Source organism: Hermetia illucens, chromosome 1 (genome assembly GCF_905115235.1).
Source record: "Hermetia illucens chromosome 1, iHerIll2.2.curated.20191125, whole genome shotgun sequence".
NCBI classification, from domain to species: Eukaryota; Metazoa; Arthropoda; class Insecta; order Diptera; family Stratiomyidae; genus Hermetia; species Hermetia illucens.
The window spans coordinates 56,200,183-56,226,652 of record NC_051849.1 but is presented as its reverse complement, the minus strand read 5'-3'; the positions used below and the strand labels follow the sequence as shown (position 1 = coordinate 56,226,652).

The 26,470-nt window shown below is 42.3% G+C and overlaps 1 protein-coding gene across 5 annotated transcripts in view; it reads left to right on the top strand.

The window, feature by feature from the left end:
- The first annotated feature begins 719 nt into the window (after positions 1 to 719).
- Positions 720 to 26,470, top strand: part of LOC119654452 (pleckstrin homology domain-containing family F member 1 homolog) — a 50,258-nt gene continuing 24,507 nt past the window's right edge. For 2 of the 5 annotated variants that reach the window (XM_038059865.1, XM_038059895.1), the window contains exons 1-2: positions 720 to 831; positions 18,881 to 18,945. In XM_038059865.1, coding sequence (XP_037915793.1) covers positions 816 to 831; positions 18,881 to 18,945 — 81 coding nt within the window. In that variant the 5' untranslated portion in view covers positions 720 to 815. The other 3 variants (XM_038059872.1, XM_038059888.1, XM_038059881.1) reach the window with 3 other exon arrangements.

Genomic DNA, 26,470 nt, shown 5'->3' with positions numbered 1-26,470 from the left:
CTCCTGATCTCGAGTGTTGTTAGCTCCATCTTGGCAAAAAAGATGGTGTGATTCACCTAAAGGACGCTGGATACACAGGATTATTCCAGATGTCTCTAAATGGATCAAGCAGAGGCACGGTGAGGTTACACCTAACTCAATTCCTAAGCGGACACGGAGGGTACGGTGCACACCTTTATCCCGTATTGTCCGACATGCGTGATGATTTCGGAAGATACGAAGCGTATTGTTTTTAACTGCCCGCGGTTCGCCGCACACAGAGAGGAGGCGGAAAGTGACGCCGAGGCACGGTTGACACTCAAGAATATCGTGGAGCACATGCTAGCCTCTGAAACAGCTTCGGAGGAAAGTTACAAATAACGACAGAAGCCGCAGTTCATAACTGATCCTGCCCCGCGATGTAATACTGAATTGGCAGTCCCGCGGGTTAAGCGAAGGAGAAGGAGGTGGTTTTAGTGAGTAAAAGTCTCACATAACCGTATGGCAGGAGCCAGTGGTAGGTTTTGAACCTTTCCACCCTCCAAGGCATTTAATGGACGAGTAAGCTGATTACCAGAAAGATTTAAAATTTGGAATGGCCATTTTCATTCCATTCCAAATACAACAACCAAAAATTACGGATTGAAGCGGCTAATTGTCTAACTGCGGCGACGACATGAACTATTCCAAGAGGCTTTTCAAACTGTGGATGGCAGCCGTCAGTCGATTGACATTTGCGAAAAGCATTCTAAGCCGCTTATGTTGGTCAGATTGCTCGGAACTACAGCCTGCGACGGGCGACGGTTCAGTGAAAAAGTGCAATTAGTCGCGTGAAAATGGTGGATAAACTTGGTAAGTGCAAGTGTTGTGCAAATAAACCGCGAGAAACTAACAAACCCGCCACTAAACTAACCGCTCTCTGTTACTAACTCGTGGCGCAAGTGCCTCCGGGTCGACCCAAGTGCAAAAATGAGCAGCATAAGTGCGTAAATCCGTAAAATGTTCATTTCAAATGCAATACGTCATGACCCGTAGTGTCTTGTGTGAAAACGCGAAGCTGTCAAAGTGACATGTCGATTTTTTGTCCATCTCAATGGTTTTCCTTGGATTGTTTTTGTATTCCGGCTGGGCAGATGTAGGGGGACTACGATTTGTGTTTCCTTCGTAGGAGCCAGTGATGCGGGCTCGAAGCCTCCCCAGCAAGCTGTGGCTCCTCTCTCCGCCGTAAGAAGTTCCAGGCTCGCTACATTCCCAACTAATTCTCCTGTGCTCGGGCAAAGTAATGAATATTTATCTTGTCGCCATTCCACTTAATTAATGCAGACTTTCCGTCGATAGTCCGGAAGAAAGTCGCCGCTGCTCGTTGGCTGGCGCTCGGCAGCCCCATCGCCCCGATCGCTCCGCATTGTTGGCTGAAAAGTGAAATTTCCGACAGTTTCTTGGCGCACCTCTGCCAGGCGATTGTTCACTGACCGCCGCATTCAGCTCACGCAAAAATACAATGCAGAGCTCAGAAATTGGATAAGATGCGAGCAGCGATAACGTAATCGCAAAATTATTCAAATAGAGCGGGTGCTGCTTATCGCAGCCATCGGCCGCCAGCCACTTGCCTCAGCCTCTGCAAGTGGGAAGTCTTGACAATAGAAATTCGCCAGCTGGAAATCTCCCGGACGCAAGCGGAGACGCTTCTATAATAGTTTCTGCATTATTTTTACATTACGAACGTCGTGGCCGCGATAACGAGTGGCAAGTGCACGGGCTTGTTTGCGCGCTTAATTTCCATATCGCTCGCGCTAGGTACCAAGTACGTGATGTCGCCGCTTATTTGTTGTGGATGGCAGAGATTTCACGTTGTTAGAGCCTAGGCGGAGGGGGTACGGGCCGCGGGCAATACGCAAACAGTGGATGAATGAATGAGTCACGGGACCCGAGGGCTCTGAGTTGCAACTTGTTGACGTGCGTACGGCCCGCGAGGCATTTCTAGATTCTCGGATACTCGCATCCTTTGCCATTACTCACCGATGGAGTTTGTGTTTGGGCCGCGATGATGCAGAAATTCTTGGCGTATGAGCAGCTGGCGTTATCGGAACGGAGACAGTGGGCTGGAAGTAGCGAGAAATTCACGGTTTTATCATTAAAGTTCAAAGTTCCCTCCGGGTCATTTGCAGCAATGCAAATACAGTGGAAATGTATGTTAACAACTTGTTGCCAAATCGGAGGAGGTTCGCTCTCCGCAGCTGCAAATAGATTAGCTCGTGACGGCTGATAGTGCGAGCACCGATTGTAAAGTGAATTTTACTTTTTCTTTTATTTTTTACTTTCAAAGAATGGAACGCTAAATATTTTGTTAATTGAAATAGAAATATTTTTGCATTGACATTCAAAACTGGTTTGAAAGTGCCATTCGAAGACGCACTTGTTCAGTAGTCATATGACGAGGTGGAAATCTACCGCAAAAAATGGTCAGCTCTGAATGATGTGATGAAAGGTTGCTTCCATTATCTTACTTTGTCCGTTTCGTTGACCCCCAGGTAATCAGCTCCACATGGGTTCACGATGGCAAAACAATTGCATGCCGGTTACCTTTTCGTGGACAGTTTAAACTAAGCAGTACTTTTCCCAGGTTTTCAAACGCATTCGATTTTTACTTACGGGACAAATTTTTCTAAGCCACTTATTAATGGTAGAAAGTTAGCTAATCCCTTGAAAGAAAATTTTTCCGGACCCTTAAAAAATCTATAAAGACTTCCCTAGTCATTTTTAAATCCAAGCTGTGCACCTGCATTTCTCTTTGTTGAATCATGAATCTTTTTGCAGTATTACTCATTCTTAACTACGAGCGGTCAAGTAATCCACATTTTAATTGAGCATCGCATATGACTCTTTGTCCCAAAAGAGTTTCCATAACTTGTATTGGCTTCAACATTTTCTGATGCTATTCTTCATTAAATCAAATAAAAGGCGATATTGTTTTTCTCCGAAATTCAAACACAATGGAACAAATTCCAGGAGCTCGTGGCCCTTGTGCCTTTAACTGCCTCTAAACACTGCTGAAGTAAATTCTGAAGTTCATTATCGTTAACGGCGTAACAACGAGTGTCCGGTGTAGGAAAACCTTAATAAGAATCTTCACCATGCCCGTTTTATGCTGAGATCCACCAGCTCGATATCCCTAGTAACTGCCTCTCATCCTACATCTGAGGCATAGTCTGTCATGTCTCTTTAAAGTTTTGTGTGAAACAAAACTTTATTATAATCGATTCTACATCTGTCTGTCTGTCACACCCGATTTATTCAGAAACGGCTAAACCGATTGTCACGAAAATTGGTGAGAGTGTGTGGTCTGCTGTTCCCTTTACATACAGCAAGTGATGTCGTTTTGTGTTAAACTTAAAGGGAGAATTCCCATACATGTGAATGGAGGGTGAAAAATTTTTTTTCACGAAGTGAAACCCAAGTTTCCGATGAATACATGAGGACTGGCAAGATCATAGTCTTGTACAGTAAGAGCTTTGACCCTATGGTGAAACGTTTCAAGCGGAACAGTCTTTGTAAGCTGAAATCGGCTCTGTTGGCTGACAACAACCGTGCGCGGATTTAATCATCGTAGCTGTTATCGGTTGTGATTTTAGACTCTAGATAGGAGAAATTGCCAACGGTCTCAAAGTTGTATTTGCCTATCCTTATTCTTGCTGTTTGACCAGTACGGTTTGATGTGGTTGGTTGGTTCGTCTTCGGTGCTGCCGTTGCCACCATATATTTTGTCTTGCCTTCATTGATGTGCAGCCCAAGATCTCGCGCCGCCTGCTCGATCTGGATGAAGGCAGTTTGTACGTCTCGGGTGGTTCTTCCCATGATGTCGATATCGTCAGCATAGGCCAGTAGTTGGGTGGACTTGAAGAGGATCTTGCATTTACCTCAGCATCACGGATCACTTTCTCGAGGGCCAGGTTAAAGAGGACGCATGATAGCACATCCCCTTGTCGTAGACCGTTGTTGATGTCGAATGGTCTTGAGAGTGATCCTGCTGCTTTTATCTGGCTTCGCACATTGGTCAGGGTCAGCCTAGTCAGTCTTATTAATTTCGTCGGGATACCGAATTCTCTCATGGCCGTGTACAGTTTTACCTTGGCTATGCTATCATAGGCGGCTTTAAAGTCGATGAACAGATGGTGCAACTGTTGTCCATATTCCAACTGTTTTTCCATCGCTTGCCGCAGAGAGAAAATCTGATCTGTTACTAATTTGCCTGGAGTGAAGCCTCTTTGATATGGGCCAATGATGTTCTGGGCTTATGGTGCTATCCGGCCTAGCAAGATAGTGGAGAATATCTTATAGATGGTACTCAGCAACGTGATACCTCTATAATTGCTGCACTGTGTGATATCTCCCTTTTTATGTATGAGACAGATAATGCCTAGTTGCCAATCGTCAGGCATTGATTCGCTGTACCATACTTTGAGCACAAGTTGATGAACTACTTGGTGTAACTGGTAGCCTCTATATTTAATCAATTCGGCTGTAATTCCATCGGCTCCTGGCCACTTATAATTTTTTAGCCGATGAATTGCACGGACTGTTTCTCCTAAACAGTATTTGCTGCAACTGGGGCCAGGTATGTTTGTGGCCGTATCCATGATAACGTTCTTCAGGTGGTTGTGAAGATCATTTGTTGATGCTTCATCTCCAGGTCCTCTGTTGACTGCGGTTATTGCGGCATCCATTTCCTTCTTATAGGTGCGGAGGGCTGTGTTGTGGATGGCTTCAGTGTTAACTCCCAGCTGATTGTCAGAGGAGATTCTAGGTGGTATTGTTATTCGAGCTAGGAGCACCATGCCAACGAGATAGTGATCCGAGTCTATATTGGCCCCCCTATATGTTCTGACATTCATCAAGGCTGAGAGGTGGCGGCGTTCGATCAACACGTGGTCAATTTGGTTGAAAGTGGTCCCGTCTGGAGAGGCCCACGTATGTTTGTGGACCGCATTCCGTGCAAACCAGGCACTTCCAACAACCATTTCGTGTGACCCTGCTAATTGAATAATCCGCAGTCCGTTATCATTTGTATTTTCGTGTAAGCTATGGGAGCCAACGTATCGCCTGAATACGGGCTCCTTCCCTACTTGGCTGTTAAAATCCCCAAGTATGATTTTGATTTCATATCCGGGACAGGCTTCGAGGGTTCGTTCTACTGCCTCCTAGAAGGTATCCTTCTCCGACTCTGCAGTCTCTTCTGTTGGGGCGTGAACGTTAATGATGCTTATATTTCATGCTCAAAATATGACCACCAAAAAGTGTAACAGTTTTCGTTCTCAAAACCTATCCTACCGAGAAATCTATAAAAAAACTTACAGTGGCGTATTTAAATGAAAGCTAGGCCTCAAAATACATCCCGTTCTGATATCCGCACAAAGTTAATAATAGTTTATTAGCATATTTGAGAGATTTAGTCGGAAACCTTCCTTAAGTTCCTGCTGGAACTAGAAAATTTGGCACTTGCATAAGGGATAACATAAGGCATAACTTTGGAAAGTTTGAAGGAAATCCTACTAATATTAACAAAGTTATAAAAGGTGAAATTTTGTGTGAATTTCGTGGATTCTAAAACGTGTATTACGTTATCATAATACCACCATACCATAATAACGTGAGTGGGAGGTCGTAGGGAAACATTTGGTTTTAGTTTTTTAATCATTTATGTGTCAATATCAATTTCTCCAGACATACATATGTATGTATTTATATGTATACGTAAATGAAGCTTTGCGGTAGTGCCTAATTCAGATAGATATGTTTGTGCATTGAATAACGTATATATACTTTTATGCACGAAGTAAATCAAAAATAGATGCACGATCAATTTAAATATACAGTTGCGAAAAAAATAATAACAGTCAGTGTCAGACGGCAATTCAGATGATCGTGAGTCTGACTTGGCATTTAAGTTTTATTACTTGTTAAGGTTTTGTGTAAAACAAAACCTTATTAAAAATCGATTCACTAAAGCCATCCGAAAGAAATTTTGTGGACATATGGGAACTATGAAATCCCAGGCATATAGTGAGTAACATAGATTTGCGTGCAGTTTAAAGGGGTGCTACCCATACATGGAAATCGTATCGAATGAAAGGTCTCAACTAGTACTTTCCAAATCTGATGTTAGTTTTGACGTGAACTGCAAAGTGCGGCAGTAAAGAGTCAAAATTTACGGACTTAAATAAGACAGGATTCATTTTCGAAAACTACCCAACCCTAAAATCCGAAAAAAAGCAGGGTGGTGCATATAGATGAAATCTAGGCCTCAAAATATGTCCCATTTCGATATCTGCTCAAATAAACTTACTAGTAGTATATTATCAACTTTTAGAAATTGACTGAAAAACTCCCCTTAAGTTCATCCTAGGAGTACTATTGCACCGGCATAGAGGGCAGTGTTGGCTCGTGTTTTGATCGCTTACCATCGACTTCAATGTTCAGACTAATATTGGTAAATGAATTCTTGTTAGCGCGAATTACGTGACCAGACCATCGGAAACGCCTCCCTCGCAATTTTTCCACGATCGGTGCAACTCCTTATCGATCGCGGATATCCTCATTTTGGATGTGATCAAAATGTATCACGCTGGCCACTTCAACACCTCCATCCTATTGTCCTGCAACCACTTCTTTGCTTTTATGCTCGTGTTTTGGGTCATTGTCTTTCCCAAAGACTCATTTTATCAGCATTTTGTTTGTGACGTAAGGCAGCATGATTTTTCCAGTATATAGACATAGACATAGAGGGCGAGCGCAATGCTGACCACATTGCCTCCTAGTGTACCGTTACGGTCTTGAATGAAGTGCTCTAACACACTTCAAGGCCCTGATCCAATATGGATTGTTGTGCCAACGATTATTATTATAGACATAGACATTTTGGTTAATCGTTGATTTTATCCAATTTATTGGGCATACACCAAAGAATCAAAAGCAAGCCCACATCATAATGCTTGAACCGCCGTGCTTAACTATTTTTACAGTGTATTTGGGGTCAAAGACGGAATGAGGTGGGCGTCTTACATAGCTACGGAACCCTTTGCCATCATACAAAACTAGCTTAGACTCATCAGACTATAAAATGTTTCTCTATTTCTCGGTCTCCCAAGTTAAGTGGGTTTTGGTGAATTGTCACCGTGCTGTTACATGTCTTTTACTGAGCAGAAGAACTTTTCTAGTCCTTCGAGCTTTCAAATTATTCTCTCTTAATCTGTAACGAACAATTTGAACCATAGCTGTCACATCACGTTCGTCTTTTTGCTGGGTTGCCGTCCTTGGAACCGTTTGAGAAAGTAGGCACTCAATATACATTCCGTACAATTGGGAACAAAAATAAATACTCAGTAGTAAAAATATTACAATTAAAATTAACGTCAAGACCACATTGCCTCCTACACTGTACTGTAGTGTACCGTTACGGTCTTGAATGAAGTGCTCTAACATACTTCCAGGCCCTGATCCAATATAGATTGCTGCGCCAACGATTATTATTATTATTATAATATCTACGTCTGTAATATGTGCGTATTTCTTGTAGTTTGAAAGAAATATGAAGGAATATTTTGGGTTTTTAGCCATATACGAATGGAGAAATGTGTGTAGAAAGTTTCTCACATAAGACGAACACAAAATTTTTATACCTGAAGCGTCAAGCTTCTGGTTTCCCGACTTGTTTCTTCCGAGCGTTGATGTTACTTTCCAGGCTGGTTCATCTGATGATTTCTTCAAGCGCAGCCCCAAGAATCCAAGTCTCCAAGGAATACTAGCAATATTAACCTGTACACTAAGAGCCTTGTACCTACGATAAGACGTTTCGAATGAACGGGCTTTGTAAGCTGGAATACGCTCTACAAACAATTATGTGCGGATTTCATAACTATACTTATTATCGGTTATTTTCAATCTTAAATGAAGCAAATTTCGAAGGACTTCAAAGTTAATTGGCCAATGTTATTGGATTTTGTTATTGCTTTTATGCTGAGGTAACCACAATGTATTTTATTTTGTCTGAATTAATATGCAGCCCCAGCTTTCACAATACCTGCTCATTCTGGGTGAAGGCGGTTTTGAGACTTTCGCTTTCTGCTCGCAATATTCGCACTGGAATCGTGCACCACTTAATTTATGAGCACCGAAACTGATCGAATGTCGATGCCAAACACGTTTCGAGATAAATGCAGGTTGAAAGAAGGCAAACCAAAGAGCCGCTGAAGTAGCTGATAAAAACTTTATTTTAATTGTTTAGCTTATTGTTTCTAACACAGAAAAAACCTGTTCATTTCCCGCAGGTTGAAGCAGAAAAGGGCGGTTCGTTTTTCTTGAGGTCCGTTTGTTCCTAACCAATGGAACTTTCACCGCTGGCTTTCCCCTCTCGTGGCGAGTTCGAATAAACCACAGAGAGCGCCGGCGGCGTATCTATTCGCTCGCATTAACAACATTCGAAATAAATGTTGTTAACCCCGCTACGCCACAGCGGTTTGTATATATTTCGTGTTGCTCTTCCCATTATGTCGATATAATCAGCATAGGAAGAGAAAATGATTTCTCCTATAGCTCCCGACTCAGGGTTGCTAATCATGTTTTTCTCTGGCTATGCGATTTTATGATCGCCGACTTATGCTGGCCTGATGTTACCGAAGAACTTGGTCGGCGCACAGAAAGAGAAATTGACAATGGATAGGTCACACGTTACGAAGGAGGCCATAATTGCATTACTGCCCTGTGAGTTGAGGCTTAAAAATACCCTCAAAATCTTCCCTGGTTGCCGTAAGAGGTGAATAAAGAGGATAGAAATTAGCAGGCTAGCAGCCTACAAATTTTCAAACTTTATTGTTAGCGAAACATCAACAATGCCTTGGATAGCGACTGACTTCATGGCCACGACCTTTAGCTATCGGAAAAGGACTATGATTGATTTCTGAAACGTTCGAACCCTCCTCGACAACAGTAGTGAGGGTCCTCAGAATGCTCACTTTCTCCTTGTGCAGGAATTCCAACAATCAGAGCTGGACATTCTGGGCCTTATCGAAGGAAGATGGTGGGACTCCGGAGAATACTCCTCCCCTCTCCTCCCTCTTGCGCCAATCTACTTTTATACTCTGGAAAGTCAAGCGGTAGCAGACGCGAATCCGGTGTCGGGTTGTTTCTGATGGCTACCGCAAAATGCGCTCTTTGGACTTGAGAACCGGTTTCTGACAGACTTCTAACTGTAAGATTCCGGTCCAGATTAAGGAGCAACATAATTGTACAATAGTACGCAGCAAAAGAGATTTCCGATATAGTGGAAAAGGATGCTTCCTACGAGCAAAGGCTCGGCTTTCTGAAGGTGACATTGTGATCATGATGGATGATCTGAATGCCAAAGTGGTATTCGACAACAACGTGCTAAGATATGTGATGGGGAAATGCGGTCAAAGCGGCCGCAACAGTAATGGTGGGAGGTTCGTGGATTTCCGCAACTTCTACCACCTCATCATTGGTGGGACATTGTTCGAGCACAGAGTCTGTCATAAGGTTAGTTGGATTTCAACTGAGTAGATTTAGGAGTTGGATGTGCGTAACAAGAGAGGCGCTGATCTTGGCCTCGAAAGGGGTCTCCATCTGTGGCGGAATCGTGTAAGTGGAACAGAAGGTGGTCAAAGTTCTATTAACCGATGCGATTTATGGCGGTGTGACCCGCTTGAACACTGATACCAAGCCAGGAAGATCAGCGAAGTGTGCGTTGTGACAAAAGAGAATTTGCTCTATTGCGCTGTTCAAGAAAGCGGAAGATGCCGTAGACGGCAGCGATTTCAGAAATGTATACCGCATCACGAAAGGGCTCGATCATGCTGTGAAGAACGTCAACTGTCGGCTTCCACGATGATGAACAACTGAAGAGGTGGAAAGAACACTTCACCATGGTTCTTAACGGTGGAGGAATTCAATGGAATATGACATCTTTCTTCAAACATCTCGACTACTTTTACCTATTCTGTGTAGGTGTGGTTGACGCGGTATACCCCACCAAGGGGTGAAAAACAACCATATATTAAGATCATCATAAGTGTGAATAGCAGCTTTGCAAAAAATAGGACCAGCGATGAATAATTTTGCGGAGATACTGCTTTACACAATTTGAATGCATTGATGGCCGATATGATTTCTCTTCTGATTGGAGGAGTATGCTATATCTGCGCGTAACGGTCAGTAGCCATTTCATTCACGAGGCGGGAACTTCATTGTATGTGATACGGTTGAAAACCTTGGTCAAGTATTCCTTCCATCTTATCAGTTACTGTCATCGTGATTTGACCAGCGCAATGATGCTTCCTTTTGTGGTGGCACATAGTATCCTAATTTTCCTGGGTTTTTGCATGATATCGGAGCTCGAGTACGTCATGCTCGCCACCATCCGCAGTGATCAATAGAACCTTCAATCCCTTCCGATCTTGGATTTCGCAGTCAGATCCTGTAACACTTTTTCGAGACATGGCCCAAGACCTGAACGGCGTCCGAAAAAAATGCGTATTCAATGGCAGCCCAATGTCCATCAATATTTTCAGAAGATCTATTTAAAGCATTTGCCTGCCGATCAGCAACAAAGCCCCCTGATTTTCAAACAACAAATGGTTCACATTAGCAGCGAAGTTGAATCCTGCGAAAAGCGATGGACGTAACACGCAAGTGACTATTAAATAATGATCTCTTTCGAGCCCGATGTTAGCGCTTCTTCTATTATGCACTTCCAGAAGGCACCTTCTAAATTTAATGCTGATTGCCATGTGGTCGGCTTGATTACTCGTATGTTGCCGATCACTTGAAACCCAATTAATTTTGGTGCAGACTCTGTGCTTGGACAATGTGCCGCCAATGACAAGAGCCCGGGAGCTCCAGAAATTGACAAAATTTCCTTCATCGTTATCATTACGGTCACTAAGATTCCCTGTTTGTGCATAGCACGGTACTAAATATAATAGAATCAAGATTGTTCGTTTGGTCAAGGGTCTGACGATTTGGTACGAAAACAATTATCGGGAGTGCAAAATCAAGAAAATTAACTCGGGGGACCGGCAAGTTTGTACAAATTATCCGGAAATACGGATAATCGATGTACCAATTATCCGGATTTATAGCTCAGTGCCGTGAGTCCCACTAGCTTACCTCGTTTACGCCCAGTATGTGAAGCTTGTGGTGTTGGAAACCCGGTTCAAAAGATGCCGTAATCGAGTAACATATTCACATTCCAAAAACCAAACCATAGCCTTATATGATGAGATTATCGATAAACATGTGCTCATTTGAGGCGTGGATAAGTTTTCGTTAGCAAAAAAAAATCGAATCTTACAGGTTGCTCGCCCACAAGTTTCGCTCTTACCACTGGTCTCTTATCAAAGTAGCCTGGGGTTTTTTTTTGAAAGCACTCACCAATAACTGATCTAGATTTCCATTGGCGTACAGCAAATTTACATCCCAGAAATTGAGGTCCCCAATTTCCTTATCTATAGTGCATAGCGTCTGAAAGAAGTACAGAAATAATTTGCAGTAATTGCTTCGACAAAGAATCGATTCAAATTCAAGAATCGTAGGATTTTGTCTGCATGCCATTTCTTCATGATGAAATTGTCGAGAGTAATGCAACGCAATTTAATTCATCGATAAGCGATCAACTTAGGCGAGGGCAAGTTATGATTATGTCCTGTGGTAGACTACACATTCGAAACTCATTTATTCTTCTATCAATATTGTACAGCATTAAAGGAAAACGGATAGGTTGTTGATAATTATTTCCGCGAACAATTCCCTTAGTAGCACAGAAAGGTGATAACTAAAGGTTTGCCTGGGCTAATGGACAAAATTACCTTTCCTAACATTCTATTCCATAGCACGTAGGTGTGGCTGGCGCCCTATACATCGTCAAGGGGTGAATAGCAACCATATATAACATATCTTTAGATGGCGAAAGTCTGGCACTATTTTCAAGTATTTAAACTTTACCTGACAGTCTAGACAGAGAGGATTATGACATTTCCGGGTCCCAAGCGGCTTGTGCGTTGGTTTACATGATCTGCGAAAGTTTATTTGTCAGTAAATTTTATTTTGCTTTTTCTAAGTTTTATCCTCTTTTCCATATTATCAGGTAGTAAATTTTCAATAGTTTTTGGGGGTAGTTTCTTCGGAAATGATTTTGTGAAGTGATAGCACTATGCTTAGCTGATGATAGCAAATGTAGGCTATGAAATTGGGGTGATAACCTTACTACTCGTGGTTGCCTTAAAAAACGATCTCTTGCATTGCACGGCGCAACTTTTTCTTGGTGTTTTTGAAGCAAGCATTTCAGCGTCACTTTTCATCCCTGGATGGCATCTACGGGCGCCAATTCTTTTGTCATTTAAGTATCTTTACAGTTTTATGGCATTTGAATTTCTTTGATCAAACAGCGTTCAGCTAGGAGCTAACTTAATGTGAGTCCTTAATCATAATGAAATTAATTCAAGTTCTTGGCACCTGGAAGAAAGTTTAATGAAGTATATTTAATTGCTGCCGTGATACACGACATTTTTCAAGTTCAATTCATAACTCGAGAAATTCTTGGTCGATTGACTTGAAATTTTAACTGTGTATTTATAATTATATTCTGCGTATTTTTGCGATAAAATAGGTAGTTGTTTTTGAAAAAAAGAATTTTTAGTGAATTTTTCGAAAATTTTAAATATTTCTCAAAAAGGCTTTGTCTCCATCGGTGTTTGAGTACCATCTCGCCTTCTCCTAAGTTTCCATACTATTACACGGAACATCCAACGTCCAGCGTTCCACACAATGCTCTATGCAGATGATGTTTCTTTCTTAGTCAAATCCTGATTTATCTCTTTCCTTCCATTGATTGACTAGATACTCCCGGTCTTCCCATCCACCCTAATAATTTGCCCGCGCCGGCACTTAGCTTTGATCGCGTTCATGAATTCTAGTTCCACCTTCCAATTCAATGCTAATCGCAATCATAATAACCACATTCTCGTATTGATATTTACCAACATTCCTGACAACCAGTTCATGTTGTTTCCTTGCGATTCGCCTTACCTTAAAGTTTATATTCACCATTCGCCTTTCGAAGTTGATTTCTATGTTAATCGATGCAATATACTGCCGATTTCCGAGCTCCAAATGATTTTCTTAAAGCAGTTTACTAGAATGGTTTTGTTTTACAAACAAAACCTTAAAAATGTACACCTCTTTGCTATAACCGTTTCTGCGAAAAATGCGTGTGACAGACAGACAGACAGTTAACTGATTTTAATAAGGTTTTGTTTTTCACAAAACCTTAGAAAGTGATAATACCCGAGCCGAAAACTACCAACCTATATCCATTCTTTTCTTGTTCTCCAAAATGTTTGAAAGGTACCTAAAAGACTGCCTTTCGTATCATTTCGGTCTCCTCATTGTGAAAGAGCAGCATGGGTTTCAACACGGTCGCTCGACTGTGACCAATTTATTGGAATTCACCAACACAACACACATCCACACAATCTATATTGACTTCTCCAAAGGTTTCGATTCCATTGATCACTCCTTGCTTCTCACCAAACTCCGATCGTATGGATTTTCAACAAGTATTCTTTCATGGTTGAGGTTTTACTTACATGGTAGAGTAAATCGTGTTTTCGTTAGTGGTTGTATTTCGTCTCCAATTTTTTTCCTCATCGGCAGTACCCCATGGGTCCATCCTCGGTCCATTTCTGTTTTCATTTTTAAGGTTCTGTGTAAACACAGTTACAGCGATTGACACCAAATTTGGTAGAAAGGTGGGAACTGTGAACGCTCACGCATATAGTGACTTACATCCTTTTACGTTGAATTTAAGGGAGTGTACATTTTTTTTCATCAAATATTGTCATGTGAGTATCAAATTAAAGGTCTCTGTTAGTACTTTTCGAAGCCGGTTTTAGTTTGGGGAGTGCGGGGAGTTGAAAGTGATCATTTCTTTAACGGACCCATTCTCAGAAACTACTCAACCGAAAAATCTGAAAGAAATCAAGAGGCTGCTACTGTATGGTGCCTAGGCTCCGAAATACTCTCCATACCGATACCTGTTCAAATAAAGTTAATAATAGTACATTACTATAAATTTTAGTAATTGACAGGAAAATCTCCTTTAAGTTCATCCTACAATCATGAAATTTTGCAGCAATGTAGGCTTCAGCGTAGAGCATGATTATACAAAATTTGGTGAAAATCGCACTATTATTAATAAAGTCATAATAGGTCAAAGCTGCCGCTTCCTTGTTACCTGCCGTAGCCTTTTATATGCAGATGATTTGTCGACCTTGACACATTATCCCAGTGGTGCGATCGTAACAATGTGAGAAATGCTACTCTTTGTGCTATTCATTAAGAACCTCTTTCCCGATACCTGTTTATTATCTCCATGGTTAGCCCTTAGCCCTGATTGCCTCTTACAAGGACCTAGGTGTGACGTTTCACAGCAAACTCCAATTCAATTTTCATTGTGCCGATGTAGTCACCCGCGCTTCCAAAATGTCTGGCTCCGTTCCTCCTATTAATTCATGGATATCCATTCCTCAGTCATCTTTTATAAATCCTTCCTCCGTAATATTCCTGAATATGCTTCGGTAGTGTGGTCCTTACCATAATTGGCTTGATGGGCAGATCTGTGGCCTCCGAAATTGATTACCGTGACTTATCACACAATATTCGCAACCTTAATATTTTTCAGGTTCCCTTCACGGAGCTCTTGAGCTACTCCAACTCCCTTGCCCAGAATGTTATGCAGCTTGGTCCTCTAGCTTCATCCCCAGCCACTCACGAAAATAGAGTTACTAACACTTTGTAATTTTTGTTTTCCTTCTGTTTTCTTTATGCACTTTTATGCAAAAGTAATTGCATAATGCATATTGCATGCAAACGGCCGGCCGAAACAACGACCACTTAATATGCTGGATGGTGATTTCAGAGCCTCGCAACTCCATCCAGATCAATCCTTTGACAGAGCAAAGTGGCGCAATCAGTCAAGACGAGCCGACGCTACTTCTGAACGGGACAAAGGCTGAAGAAGAAGAGAACGAGCTATTCTGACGACCTGGAACCGTCTGTTGTGAGCTTTAAAGAGGTCATCCCGTGTGAAGGCTTTTTTTTGGAAATTTTTTGTGAAGAACTGGATATAGATACAAATACGAATTTTTCAGCATAGATTTATTAATAACTTGGTCGTGCATAGTAATTTTCCCAACCCGATCGCATAGTCGGTTATTGAAATATAGGGGAGTTTATACACCCATCTCCAAAAAAGGTGTTTTTCTGCTGCCACGCTAGAGGGTGCTGTGATCATCTTAAAGAAAAAACGTAAACGGAATTTTAACGTCAAGACTTAACTACAGTCCGCAAACTAGGTTTATTAAAAAGTATTAAAGTAGAATTTTTAATGCCGTGTTAAACTTTTTTTTTACGAATTTTGGTGTTTTTCCACGGCTTCTTCAATGAATAAACAAAAACTACTGAACAAATCGCAATTATCCTAGTGTGCGGACCGTAGAAATATGTTCTGAATAAGTCCTGAAAATTTCAAAGAATTTCGTTGGATAGATTTTGGGCTATGGTGGCAGCCGATTTTCAAGATGCGGTTTCTAGAAAAACGCATTTCAAAAGTAGAATGCGATTTTTAGCCATAAAACCTTAACTGACCATTAATATCATCGTCATCATCAACGGCGCAACAACCGGTATCCGGTCTAGGCCTGCCTTAATAAGGAACTCCAGACATCCCGGTTTTGCGCCGAGGTCCACCAATTCGATATCCCTAAAAGCTGTCTGGCGTCCTGGCCAACGCCATCGCTCCATCTTAGGCAGGGTCTGCCTCGTCTTCTTTTCCTACCATAGATATTGCCCTTATAGACTTTCCGGGTGGGATCATCTTCATCCATACGGATTAAGTGACCCGCCCACCGTAACCTATTGAGCCGGATTTTATCCATAACCGGACGGTCATGGTATCGCTCATAGATTTCGTCATTGTGTAGGCTACGGAATCGTCCATCCTCATGTAGGGGGCCAAAAATTCTTCGGAGGATTCTTCTCTCGAACGCGGCCAAGAGTTCGCAATTTTTCTTGCTAAGAACCCAAGTTTCCGAGGAATACATGAGGACTGGCAAGATCATAGTCTTGTACAGTAAGAGCTTTGACCCTATGGTGAGACGTTTCGAGCGGAACAGTCTTTGTAAGCTGAAGTAGGCTCTGTTGGCTGACAACAACCGTGCGCGGATTTCATCATCGTAGTTGTTATCGGTTGTGATTTTCGACCCTAGATAGGAGAAATTGTCAACGGTCTCAAAGTTGTATTCTCCTATCCTTATTCTTGTTCGTGCTTGTGTTTGACCACTGCGGTTTGATGTTGTTGGTTGATTCGTCTTCGGTGCTGACGTTGCCACCATGTATTTTGTCTTGCCTTCATTGATGTGCAGCCCAAGATCTCGCGCCGCCTGCTCGATCTGGATGAAGGCAGTTTGAACGTCTCGGGTGGTTCTTCCCATGATGTCGATATCGTCAGCATAGGTCAGTAGTTGGGTGGACTTGAAGAGGATCGTACCTCTTGCATTCACCTCAGCATCACGGATCACCTTCTCGAGGGCCAGGTTAAAGAGGACGCATGATAGCGCATCCCCTTGTCGTAGACCGTTGTTGATGTCGAATGGTCTTGAGAGTAATCCTGCTGCTTTTATCTGGCCTCGCACATTGGTCAGGGTCAGCCTAGTCAGTCTTATTAATTTCGTCGGGATACCGAATTTTCTCATGGCCGTGTACAGTTTTACCCTGGCTATGCTATCATAGGCGGCTTTAAAGTCGATGAATAGATGGTGCAACTGTTGTCCATATTCCAACAGTTTTTCCATCGCCTGCCGCAGAGAGAAAATCTGATCTGTTGCTGATTTGCCTGGAGTGAAGCCTCTTTGGTATGGGCCAATGATTTGGTATGGCCTAGCAAGATAGTGGAGAATATCTTATAGATGGTACTCAGCAACGTGATACCTCTATAATTGCTGCACTGTGTGATATCTCCCTTTTTATGTATGAGACAGATTATGCCTCGCTGCCAATCGTCAGGCATTGATTCGCTGTCCCATACCTTGAGCACAAGTTGATGAACCACTTGGTGTAACTGGTCGCCTCCATATTTAACCAATTCAGCTGTAATTCCATCGGCTCCTGGCGACTTATGATTTTTTAGCCGATGAATTGCACGGACTGTTTCTCCTAAACTTGGTGGGGGCAGTATTTGTCCGTCGTCTTCAGTTGGCGGGACCTCCAACTCGCCGATGTTCTGGTTGTTCAGTAGCTCATCAAAGTACTCAACCCATCGCTCTAATATGCCCATTCTGTCGGAAATCAGATTTCCCTCTTTGTCTCGGCAGGATGAGCATCGAGGTGTATAAGGCTTCATCCTGCTGACTTGTTGGTAAAACTTGCGCGCCTGGTGCGGTTGCTCCCTGTACTTTTCTAGTTCACAGACTTGTTGGTTCTCCCAGGCTTCCTTTTTCCGTCTGTGAAGTCGCTTCTCCGCTCGACGGAGTTCGTGATAAGTCTCTGCGCGTGCCCGCGTTCTTTGAGAATGCAACATTACTCGGTATGCGGCATTCTTCCGTTCCGTTGCTAGCTTACATTCATCGTCAAACCAGCTGTTCCGACTGGAGCGGCTGGGGCCAAGTATATTTGTGGCCGTATCCATGATAACGTTCTTCAGGTGGTTGTGAAGATCATTGCAATACCTAATCCATAAACCTTAGGTTCATTCGAACGTCATTCGAATCGATAAATACGAGCTTTATTACGGCGATCGACATAAATCTGGCATGTGACTTATCACGTGTTTAACACTATAATTTTCGAACTACTCCAAATATCAAAAAATCACGTTGCCCATATATTCTGCACTATATCTAGATACAATTGATGCCAAAAAAAAATCGATTCCACGAATCCGACACACGGGATGACCCCCTTAACCTTTTCTATTCTTTGTGCTGTGACACTTAGTGTGACGAGTATAGGATTGTCATACATCCAAAAAAGCGGTACAGATTCCTTTCCCCCATTCTTCAAATGGAGCCATGTAAAAAATCAAATGAACTGATTCCTCTGGCAGAGAATAGCGACGATTCATCCTGGCAGAACATTACGTAATCTGTGCCATACTATGGAGTTACAGCCTTTCAAAATTGTGTCTTTTGCGTAAATTGACTGCATTCTAATCATCATAGAATGTTAGTATTACAATAAAGTGGACAGTTTGCCATATTAAGTGCATATACACTACGAGCTCCGAGCTACATGGTGCACTCATATATTTTTAAATGGAAAATCCACAAACGCCCAGCATTGGTTTTCGGCTTATTACTATTTTTTTTTTTATTTTCAATTTATAATTGAACATTACCCTTTATGAACGGCCTCTGATTCCTGTTCGATAGTACACTTTTTTTTATTGCTTTGATTTGCACTTCATACGAAATATAGCAACATGCTTTAACAATGACTGAACATGTGAATGAATAAAGGAAAACGAATAAAATATAATCATTTCATTAGTAATTCATTCCTCCACTTTTCACTATGTAAAATTCATGAAAAATTGTAAAAACCAGAGAGAGTTTATCAACTGAGTACGGCTTCTCGTTTACTGCTGCATTTCCTCTAGAAATTCGAGATTTCGATAAAGCGCTATTAGTGTAGATTCAACCTTCATTTATAAAAGTTCTACATTTAAGTCCTTAGATAAAATTCTTTCACAAGTTATAAAATATTTATTAAAGTTACTAACACCGCAACATTTATCTTGGTAACGATTTTAATATAAAGTTGTTTTTGTTATTTACAGTGAACAGCGAAGCGAATTCACGGCGGATAGCAATTGTGGAAAACTGCTTCGGCAGCTCCGGGCAGGTGAGTTATAACATACCTTTTAGTGTTGATAATTCCTACAACATGTCACCGAATTTCGTTTGAATAGAAGCGCGAGTGATGCGTTTTCATGTTCGCAGTTGGTGCAATGTAGATTCTCGTAGCAGCAAGACATAAACATGGATTATTACTTTTCTATGCTATAAAGTTCTCATACAAGTTGTTCCGCGTTTAAGTTTTATGAACCGTAAAGTTATTTCGTACAGCTTTCTTCAGAAGAGAAATCATAACGAAAACATTCTTTCTGGCATGGTCACTGCTTCCACACAACAAATTAAAATAAAAAAAAAATGTTTCAAAAAGTGTACTTAGTAGATGTTTTTTTTTGTTGTGAGACACTTGAACAAACTTCGCTTTTGGGCAATTTGATAATGTATTTTATGGTTCTTTGATAACGTAAATCGTGTTGATATCATCGAATGCCTGAATAAATTAAAATTCAACTAGAAAGCTTTCGTTTTCGCGCCTACAGACAGCATACGAGCTAAGCAGTTAAAATATACCAACTTCCAACGATTCTGTCTTATCGCTGAACTTAAAAAGTCCTTGTAATTCGCTGCAACTTGATAGCCGTAAATAGGCGTGAAAATGTGATTCTTTGCATAATTTGTAGCTAAAAATTCATTAACAACCAACAGATAACCGAAAAGTGCACAAGCTGCAGATAAACTCAATCTTCTCTGCTGCCAAGTAAACTTCTACCACCTTGACCTTGCGTTATATTTCCACAAGATAACAAATCCGGTCAGCATAGTCCCAATTCCACTCCACGCAGCCTACTAATTTTAATAGGCTTGCAATGGTCATGATTTTATAAGAAATTAACCATGTTATCAATCTTACTTTCCATACACGCGTTGATTGTTATTACATCAAGGCAAATAATGTTGATTTCTCGGAATAAAAATGATTGTTGGCATTAATTGGGAGCCGCTTCTTATCACTTTTAGAATGTGAGACCGTGCATCACCATAAAGCCAGCCACCACTATGAATCATAAAACTCTCTATATAGTTTTGATATGCTTCAATGTTGTACTTAAACCGTAATTTATTCATTGATTCTTTTGTACGACTGAACTGCTGTAGTAGTCATAATTTCATTTGGATATTTCCAGGCAAGTATTGCTATAGAATAAATAGCGAATATGGCTCACGATACAAATTCGAAACGTTGCTTGCTAACCTTCTGATATGTTTTGTAACGTCTTTTGTTCACTCCTTTTTGGAAGGTAGAGCATCCACTGCCTCTAATTGCCATTATCTTTTTTCCTTGTTCATATTCCACGAGACTACTTCAGTTTTATTATCGTCACACTCTGCGCTGTGGTTTTGGTTTTTCCGGTGCCATATTCTTATCACTTGATAAGGATACAACAACCACTTGATAGGGATACAGTTTCGGGAAAACCAAAAACATCCATGACACAGCCAGGACGTGAATTTGGAGTATATTCAGTATTCCACAAAACGAGTTTAGTCAAATCTCTCTAACAAAAAGGCAATTAGCAAAAGTATTCGGAATTTATCAATTGCTTGGATCTCACCCTATTTATTAGAAACAGGTTTGATCATAATGAACCAACATGTTCACAATTGATGTTGTCTGTGGCAAATGGTTAACTACGTAAACCGTTTCAAACATCCGATTCTTTACTGTTTAGCTGATAAAAGCTCTCACTTATGTGTTTCCAAGATTTCTACTTAATCTGTAGAGTTTTATCATTGATACGCTTATACTGCCTTCACAAACAGCAACTCAAGCAATAAGCTGGATGATACCATTCACTTATTTTCAGCAAATGTTCTAAAGCCAAACATTGTTGGAAGTTGTATTCTGGCAAGGTCGTTTATGGAATACAGCAAAACTTTTGTAAACAAATCGGAGTGTGTGAGAATATTTCGTTACACAACGATTCCATTTGTACCTAGTCATCAGATCATCATCATCAACGGCGCAACAACCAGTATCCGGTCTAGGCCTGCCTTAATAAGGAACTCCAGAAATGTCGGTTTTGCGCCGCGGTCCAACAATTTGATATCCCTAAAAACTGTCTGACGTCCTGACCTACGCCATCGCCTCGTCTTCTTTTTCTACCATAGACATTACCCTTATAGACTTTCTGGGCTGGATCATCCTCATCCATACGCATTAAGTGACCCGCCCACTGTAACCTATTGAGCGGAATTTTATCCACAACCTGACGGTCATGGTATCGCTCATAGATTTCGTTGTTATGTAGATTACAGAATCGGCCATCCTCATGTAGGGGGCCAAGAGTTTGCAATTTTTCTTGCTAAGAACCCAACTCTCCGAGGCAAAATCGTAGTCTTGTACAGTAAGAGCTTTGACCGTATGGTGAGACGTTTCGAGCGGAACAGTTTTTGTAAGCTGAAATAGGCGCTGTTGGCTGTCAACAACCGTGCGCGGATTTCATCGCTGTGATTTTCGACGCTAGATAGGGGAAATTATCAACGTTCTCAAAGTTGTAGTCTCCTATCTTTATTCATCCCGTTTGACCAGTGCGGTTTGATGTTGTTGGTTGGTTGGTTTTTGGTGCTAACTTTATCACCATATATTTTGTCTTGCCTTCATTGATGTGCAACCAAAGATCTCGCGCTGCTTGCTCGATCTGGATGAATGCAGTTTATACGTCCCGGGTCGTTCTTCCCATGATGTCGATATCGTCAGCATAGGAAAGTAGTTGGCTGAACTTAAAGAGGATCGTACCCTTCGCATTTATCTCATCATCACGGATCACTTTCTTCAGGGCCAGGTTAAAAAGGACGCATCCCCTTGTCGTAGACCGTTGTTGATGTCGAATGGTTTTGAGAGCGATCCTACTGCTTTTATTTGGCCTCGTAGATTAGTCAGAGGCAGCCTAGTCAATCTTATCAATTTCATCGGGATACCGAATTGTCTCATGGCTGTATACAGTTTTACCTTGGCTATGCTATCATAGGCGGCTTTAAAGTCGATGAAAAGATGGTGCAATTAATGTCCATATTCCAATAGTTTTTCCATCGCTTGCCGCAGAGAGAAAATCTGATCTGTTGGTGATTTGCCTGGATTGGAGCCTCTTTGGTATGGGCCGTTGACGTTCTGAGCGTATGGGGCTATCCGGCCTAGCAAGATAGCGGAGAATATCTTATAGGTGGTACTCAGCAACGTGATACCTCCATGCACTGTGCACTGTGTGATATCTCCCTTTTTTTGTATGAGACAGATAATGCCTCTTTGCCAGTCGTCAGGCATTGATTCGCTGTCCCACACCTTGAGCACAAGTTGATGAACCACTTTTTGTAATTGGTCGCCTCTATATTTAACCAATTCGCCTGTAATTCCAATGGCTCCTGGCGACTTATAATTTTTAAGCCGATGAATTGCACGGATTGTTTCTTCTATACTTGGTGGTGGCAGTATTTGTCCGTCGTCTTCAGTTGGCGGGACCTCCAACTCGCCGATGTTCTGGTTGTTTAGTAGTTCATCAAAGTACTCAACCCATCGCTCCAAGAGGCGCATTCTGTCGGAAATCAGATTTCCCTCTTTGTACTGGCAGGATGTGTAAGGCCTCTTCCTGCTGACTTGTAGGTAAAACTTCCGCGCCTGGTGCGGTTGCTCCCTGTACTTTTTGAGTTCACAGACCTATTGTCGTTTCTCCGTTCGCCGCAGCTCGTGATAAGTCTCCGCGCGTGCCAATTTCCAATTTTCTGAACACGATCATTAGCGTTTTTGTGATTGCTTTCACATGGTCCTTCTGATGCTGCAAATTATAAATGTATTCCCAACGCTTACTTCGGGCTAAAGTAAAATTTTGTTGGTGTAATTAGGCGGGTTCGAGGTATACAAATTATGGAAGAATTCAAGGCACTTTCGGCTGTTGTCTCAGCTGACAAAGAATTTTGAGTTCAAGATCTGGACGAAAAAATATTAGCAGGACGTTGGCAGCCGAGGAAGGTGAATCGGTAGTCAGCTGACTTGGGGGCAGTAAATTTGGGAATAGATTGGTGGTCGGTCGTTCTTGAGGAAAGTTGCCCTTTATCCCGTGAATCAATCAATCGATCATCCCGCATCTTCGCAACGTTTGAATAATCGTGAAGAAATCGCGAAAAGATCTACTCGCTCAACGCCGCGTTCATGATTCGATCCTATAGGCTGGAAAGATATATGTTTGAACACCGTCGGCGTTCTCATCGAGTGTAAGTCAGTTTCAAAGAGCGTGAAGTGACCTCGGGCAGGTAATCGGACCTGTGCACGGCTCAGGCGTATATTCGGTTTAGAGCGAGGATCTAGCGCGTGAAAAGACCGTCTGCCCTGCGGTCAAACAAATGTTTTGTGTACTGTATTGGCAACATAACAGCCGAGAGTGAACCACTGTCGCTGGACCGACCACAGATCAACGTAGGGTGCTCTAGGGAACTTGCGCCGTCGGTCCCTGCGGCATTTTCCCTCAAATGAATGAATAAACTTGTGGGATATAGGTAAAATACCTGTAACTGACAATATTATGGAAACTACAAACACCCTCTCGAGCCAGCGACACATAGTTCACCTTCTTCTCCACGTATTTCCGTTCAATGTTGCTATTATGGGGAATAGCAACATAAATAATATACGTATAGCGGCGCATCTTGTCAACTAGCAGCACGTCAGGCTTGTTCTGCGTTATGTCATCAGTTAGAACTTGCCGGTCCCAATACGTGCGTAAGCAGAACTATCCAGTACTGCCTGCGGTTCATATCGCTAAACCGGACATATTTCCCTGTCAGCCGTATGCAAGGTTCTGATGAATCGCCTTAAATACAGCATTGCGCCTCTTCATGAATTGCACCTGCTCTATTGCAGTGTAGCCAGGAATGAGATGGTCCAACGTCTCTGACCCCGAGCCACACATTCTGCGCTCTTTTCCACCTGCTCTTTCATTATGCGCTTTTTGTAAGCTCGGGTGGCGACCATGCCGTCCTGAATTGCACACATAACAAACATCCTTCAATCTCAGCAGAGAGCTCCCCAACATACAGCCATCTGTTCAGCAAATGCAAATCGACAAATGGTTGGCAAAGCCAATTCACGTGTTTACCGAGCATTGCCTCGAACTTCCATTCATCGATCTGCTCTTGGGCTAAAGTCACCCCGTACAGAGTTTTGAAAGATCAATCCTTCAAGTTAAGTGGAGTCAGTCGCAATGTGCATAACAAATAGCCGCATGCAAAGGACTCGCCTGCTCTTTGCTGTAAAAATAAGTATACAGCGTGTCGGTAGTGATGTTTTGTCGCAATGTCGACCACGCCTCTGCCACCGATGTCACGAGGCACGTTGGTCCGATCCACGGTATACATTAAATGTGCTGATTTTATTCTTCCGTGAGAAATACGACTTCAGTACCAGCTGCAAGAAATTGCAAGAATTCAAACAGCAGAGCATCCTTCAAATGAGGAACTCGATTATGGGCTGCTTGCAGCTTGTAGTAGTCTGTCTCGGTTATAGCTTGGATGTGGATGCACTAATGATATGTCCTGCATGCGGCTCTTGATGGCTTTTGTGGCTGGTTTGGATTCGACACATCGCATAGCCAAATCAAATTCCATCCGAATATCACGACCTAACAGCGTACAGCTTGATGTCATCTAAGTACATCAATTGTGTCAGCTTGCACTTACCACGTAAGCCATATTTACTTGCATAACCATGCCCTCCAGCATCACTCAGTAGCCATGACAGGAGATCAATGTTATACAGAACCAAGGAGGACTCAATGAAACCCATTGAAAGATTCCCCTCTGTATTTAGATGGGCTCTGAGACATCAATTAGCCGTGTCGTAATCGATATAGCAGCTAAAGAGATTTCTTTGACCTCTAGATGCGTATCCTACACTACCGAGTCGAGAATAAGTTGCATTGTGCAACCCCTTTACCCACTCGACAGCCTTTCTACTCCTCGGACAGAATGTTGTTGGTCTCGAAGTGAGCATTGACCCTCCCTAACGGACGTTATGAACTTGTAGAAAGTTGGTAAGCAAGTAATCGGTCTTTTATTTCCGGGGGTCCTGCACCGTGTCCTTTTTAGGATCAAGCTAGGTAATTCCGGCAATGAGAAGATGTAAACTCGTCAAACCGACTTATGATCTGGTTTATGCTGTGCCAGTCGACCTATACATGGTGGTAAACTTTTTCTACTAGAAATTCTGCACCCGATAAAACTCAGGACCCATCCAGTTCTTCGTGCCCGACATAGTGGCATGACAGGTGCCTTCCACGATAATCTACTTAGCATGTTGGACGGGTAACCCCCAAATTCCACAACAATACTCGTTTGCTTCTGTTGCCGAAAACTGTACTGTCTGGACGCTCTGTTGGGTTTGGTTGGTTCCTCACGTACGTTGTTTTCTAAACACGTCTGGATCGACTTTCGCCATACCGTCGTAACCGACTGTATACGACAGAGAGTTTCTGCTTTAGTGTGTCCAGAATTTCAACTACGGGAAATCCGGTAAACCCTCTCCACATTATTCTTCACCCGTTTGCTGGCATTTCCAGTGCTAATTTGAGTCAGCTTAGCAATGTTTTGTCATATTGAGTCCCACCGAGTTTCCAGACCAATTTGAAATGGTGGATCTCTTCTGTCACTCAAACGCGAAAGTGAATCTTCTTGCCGTCCAACTGCACCAGATACATAAGTATAGTAGTAGCAACAGCGACATATCAGCACACAGCCGAGATGCAATCTCATTATTGATTTGTGGTAGAATTCTCGGAGTTGCTGGAGATGCACAGAGTCTGGGAATACCTGGTCTACGCAAAGGATCCATTCTCTTTGGAATTCGTCCTGGACCTTAGCGAAAACTTCAGCCAGTCAGTGGAGAAGAGTGCTCCGTTGAGTAGTGAAACTGTTGTCCGTAGTGCGGCGCGATGTTTTTGATGTCGACTCTTCTCATATGGACTGTTGGTCACCAGTTTCCAATCTTAAATTTCTCCTTCTTGTCGTTCAATGGATTTGGATTTGATATCTATGTTAACTGCCAAGTATGATAGCTCCCCCGGCTAAAAAGTTCCGAGACTTTCTTCATCTACGAGCTGAGATGCTGTGGTGGTCTGGAGCCATTCAGACTGAAGCCATCCACCGCTTCTTTCACAACATATGTTACTTATTAGGAGTATCATCCAGTATAAAGGCCTGAGGAAACCAAGGTAGGGTGGGAACCGCCTTATGAACATTTCAGATAGGAGAGGTATCGATTGCGGATGTGATCCGTAGTGGATCCCGGCACACAGGTCCGGAATTTTACCGCTCCATGCGCGTCCAGCCGTTATTTTTTTGTTTGTTTTAATTTCCAGCCTTAGCTCGTATGTTATATTCCGATAGGTACGCGCCATGTCCCATGTTTGTTTCATTTTCACATTCCGTTGCGAAAACACGCATTCAGTATAAGGACACATGAAGTTTTATTAAATGACACTTGAGGGACTGAAGTATTCAAAGAGGCAAGCAAGCGCGTGTTGGCGGAA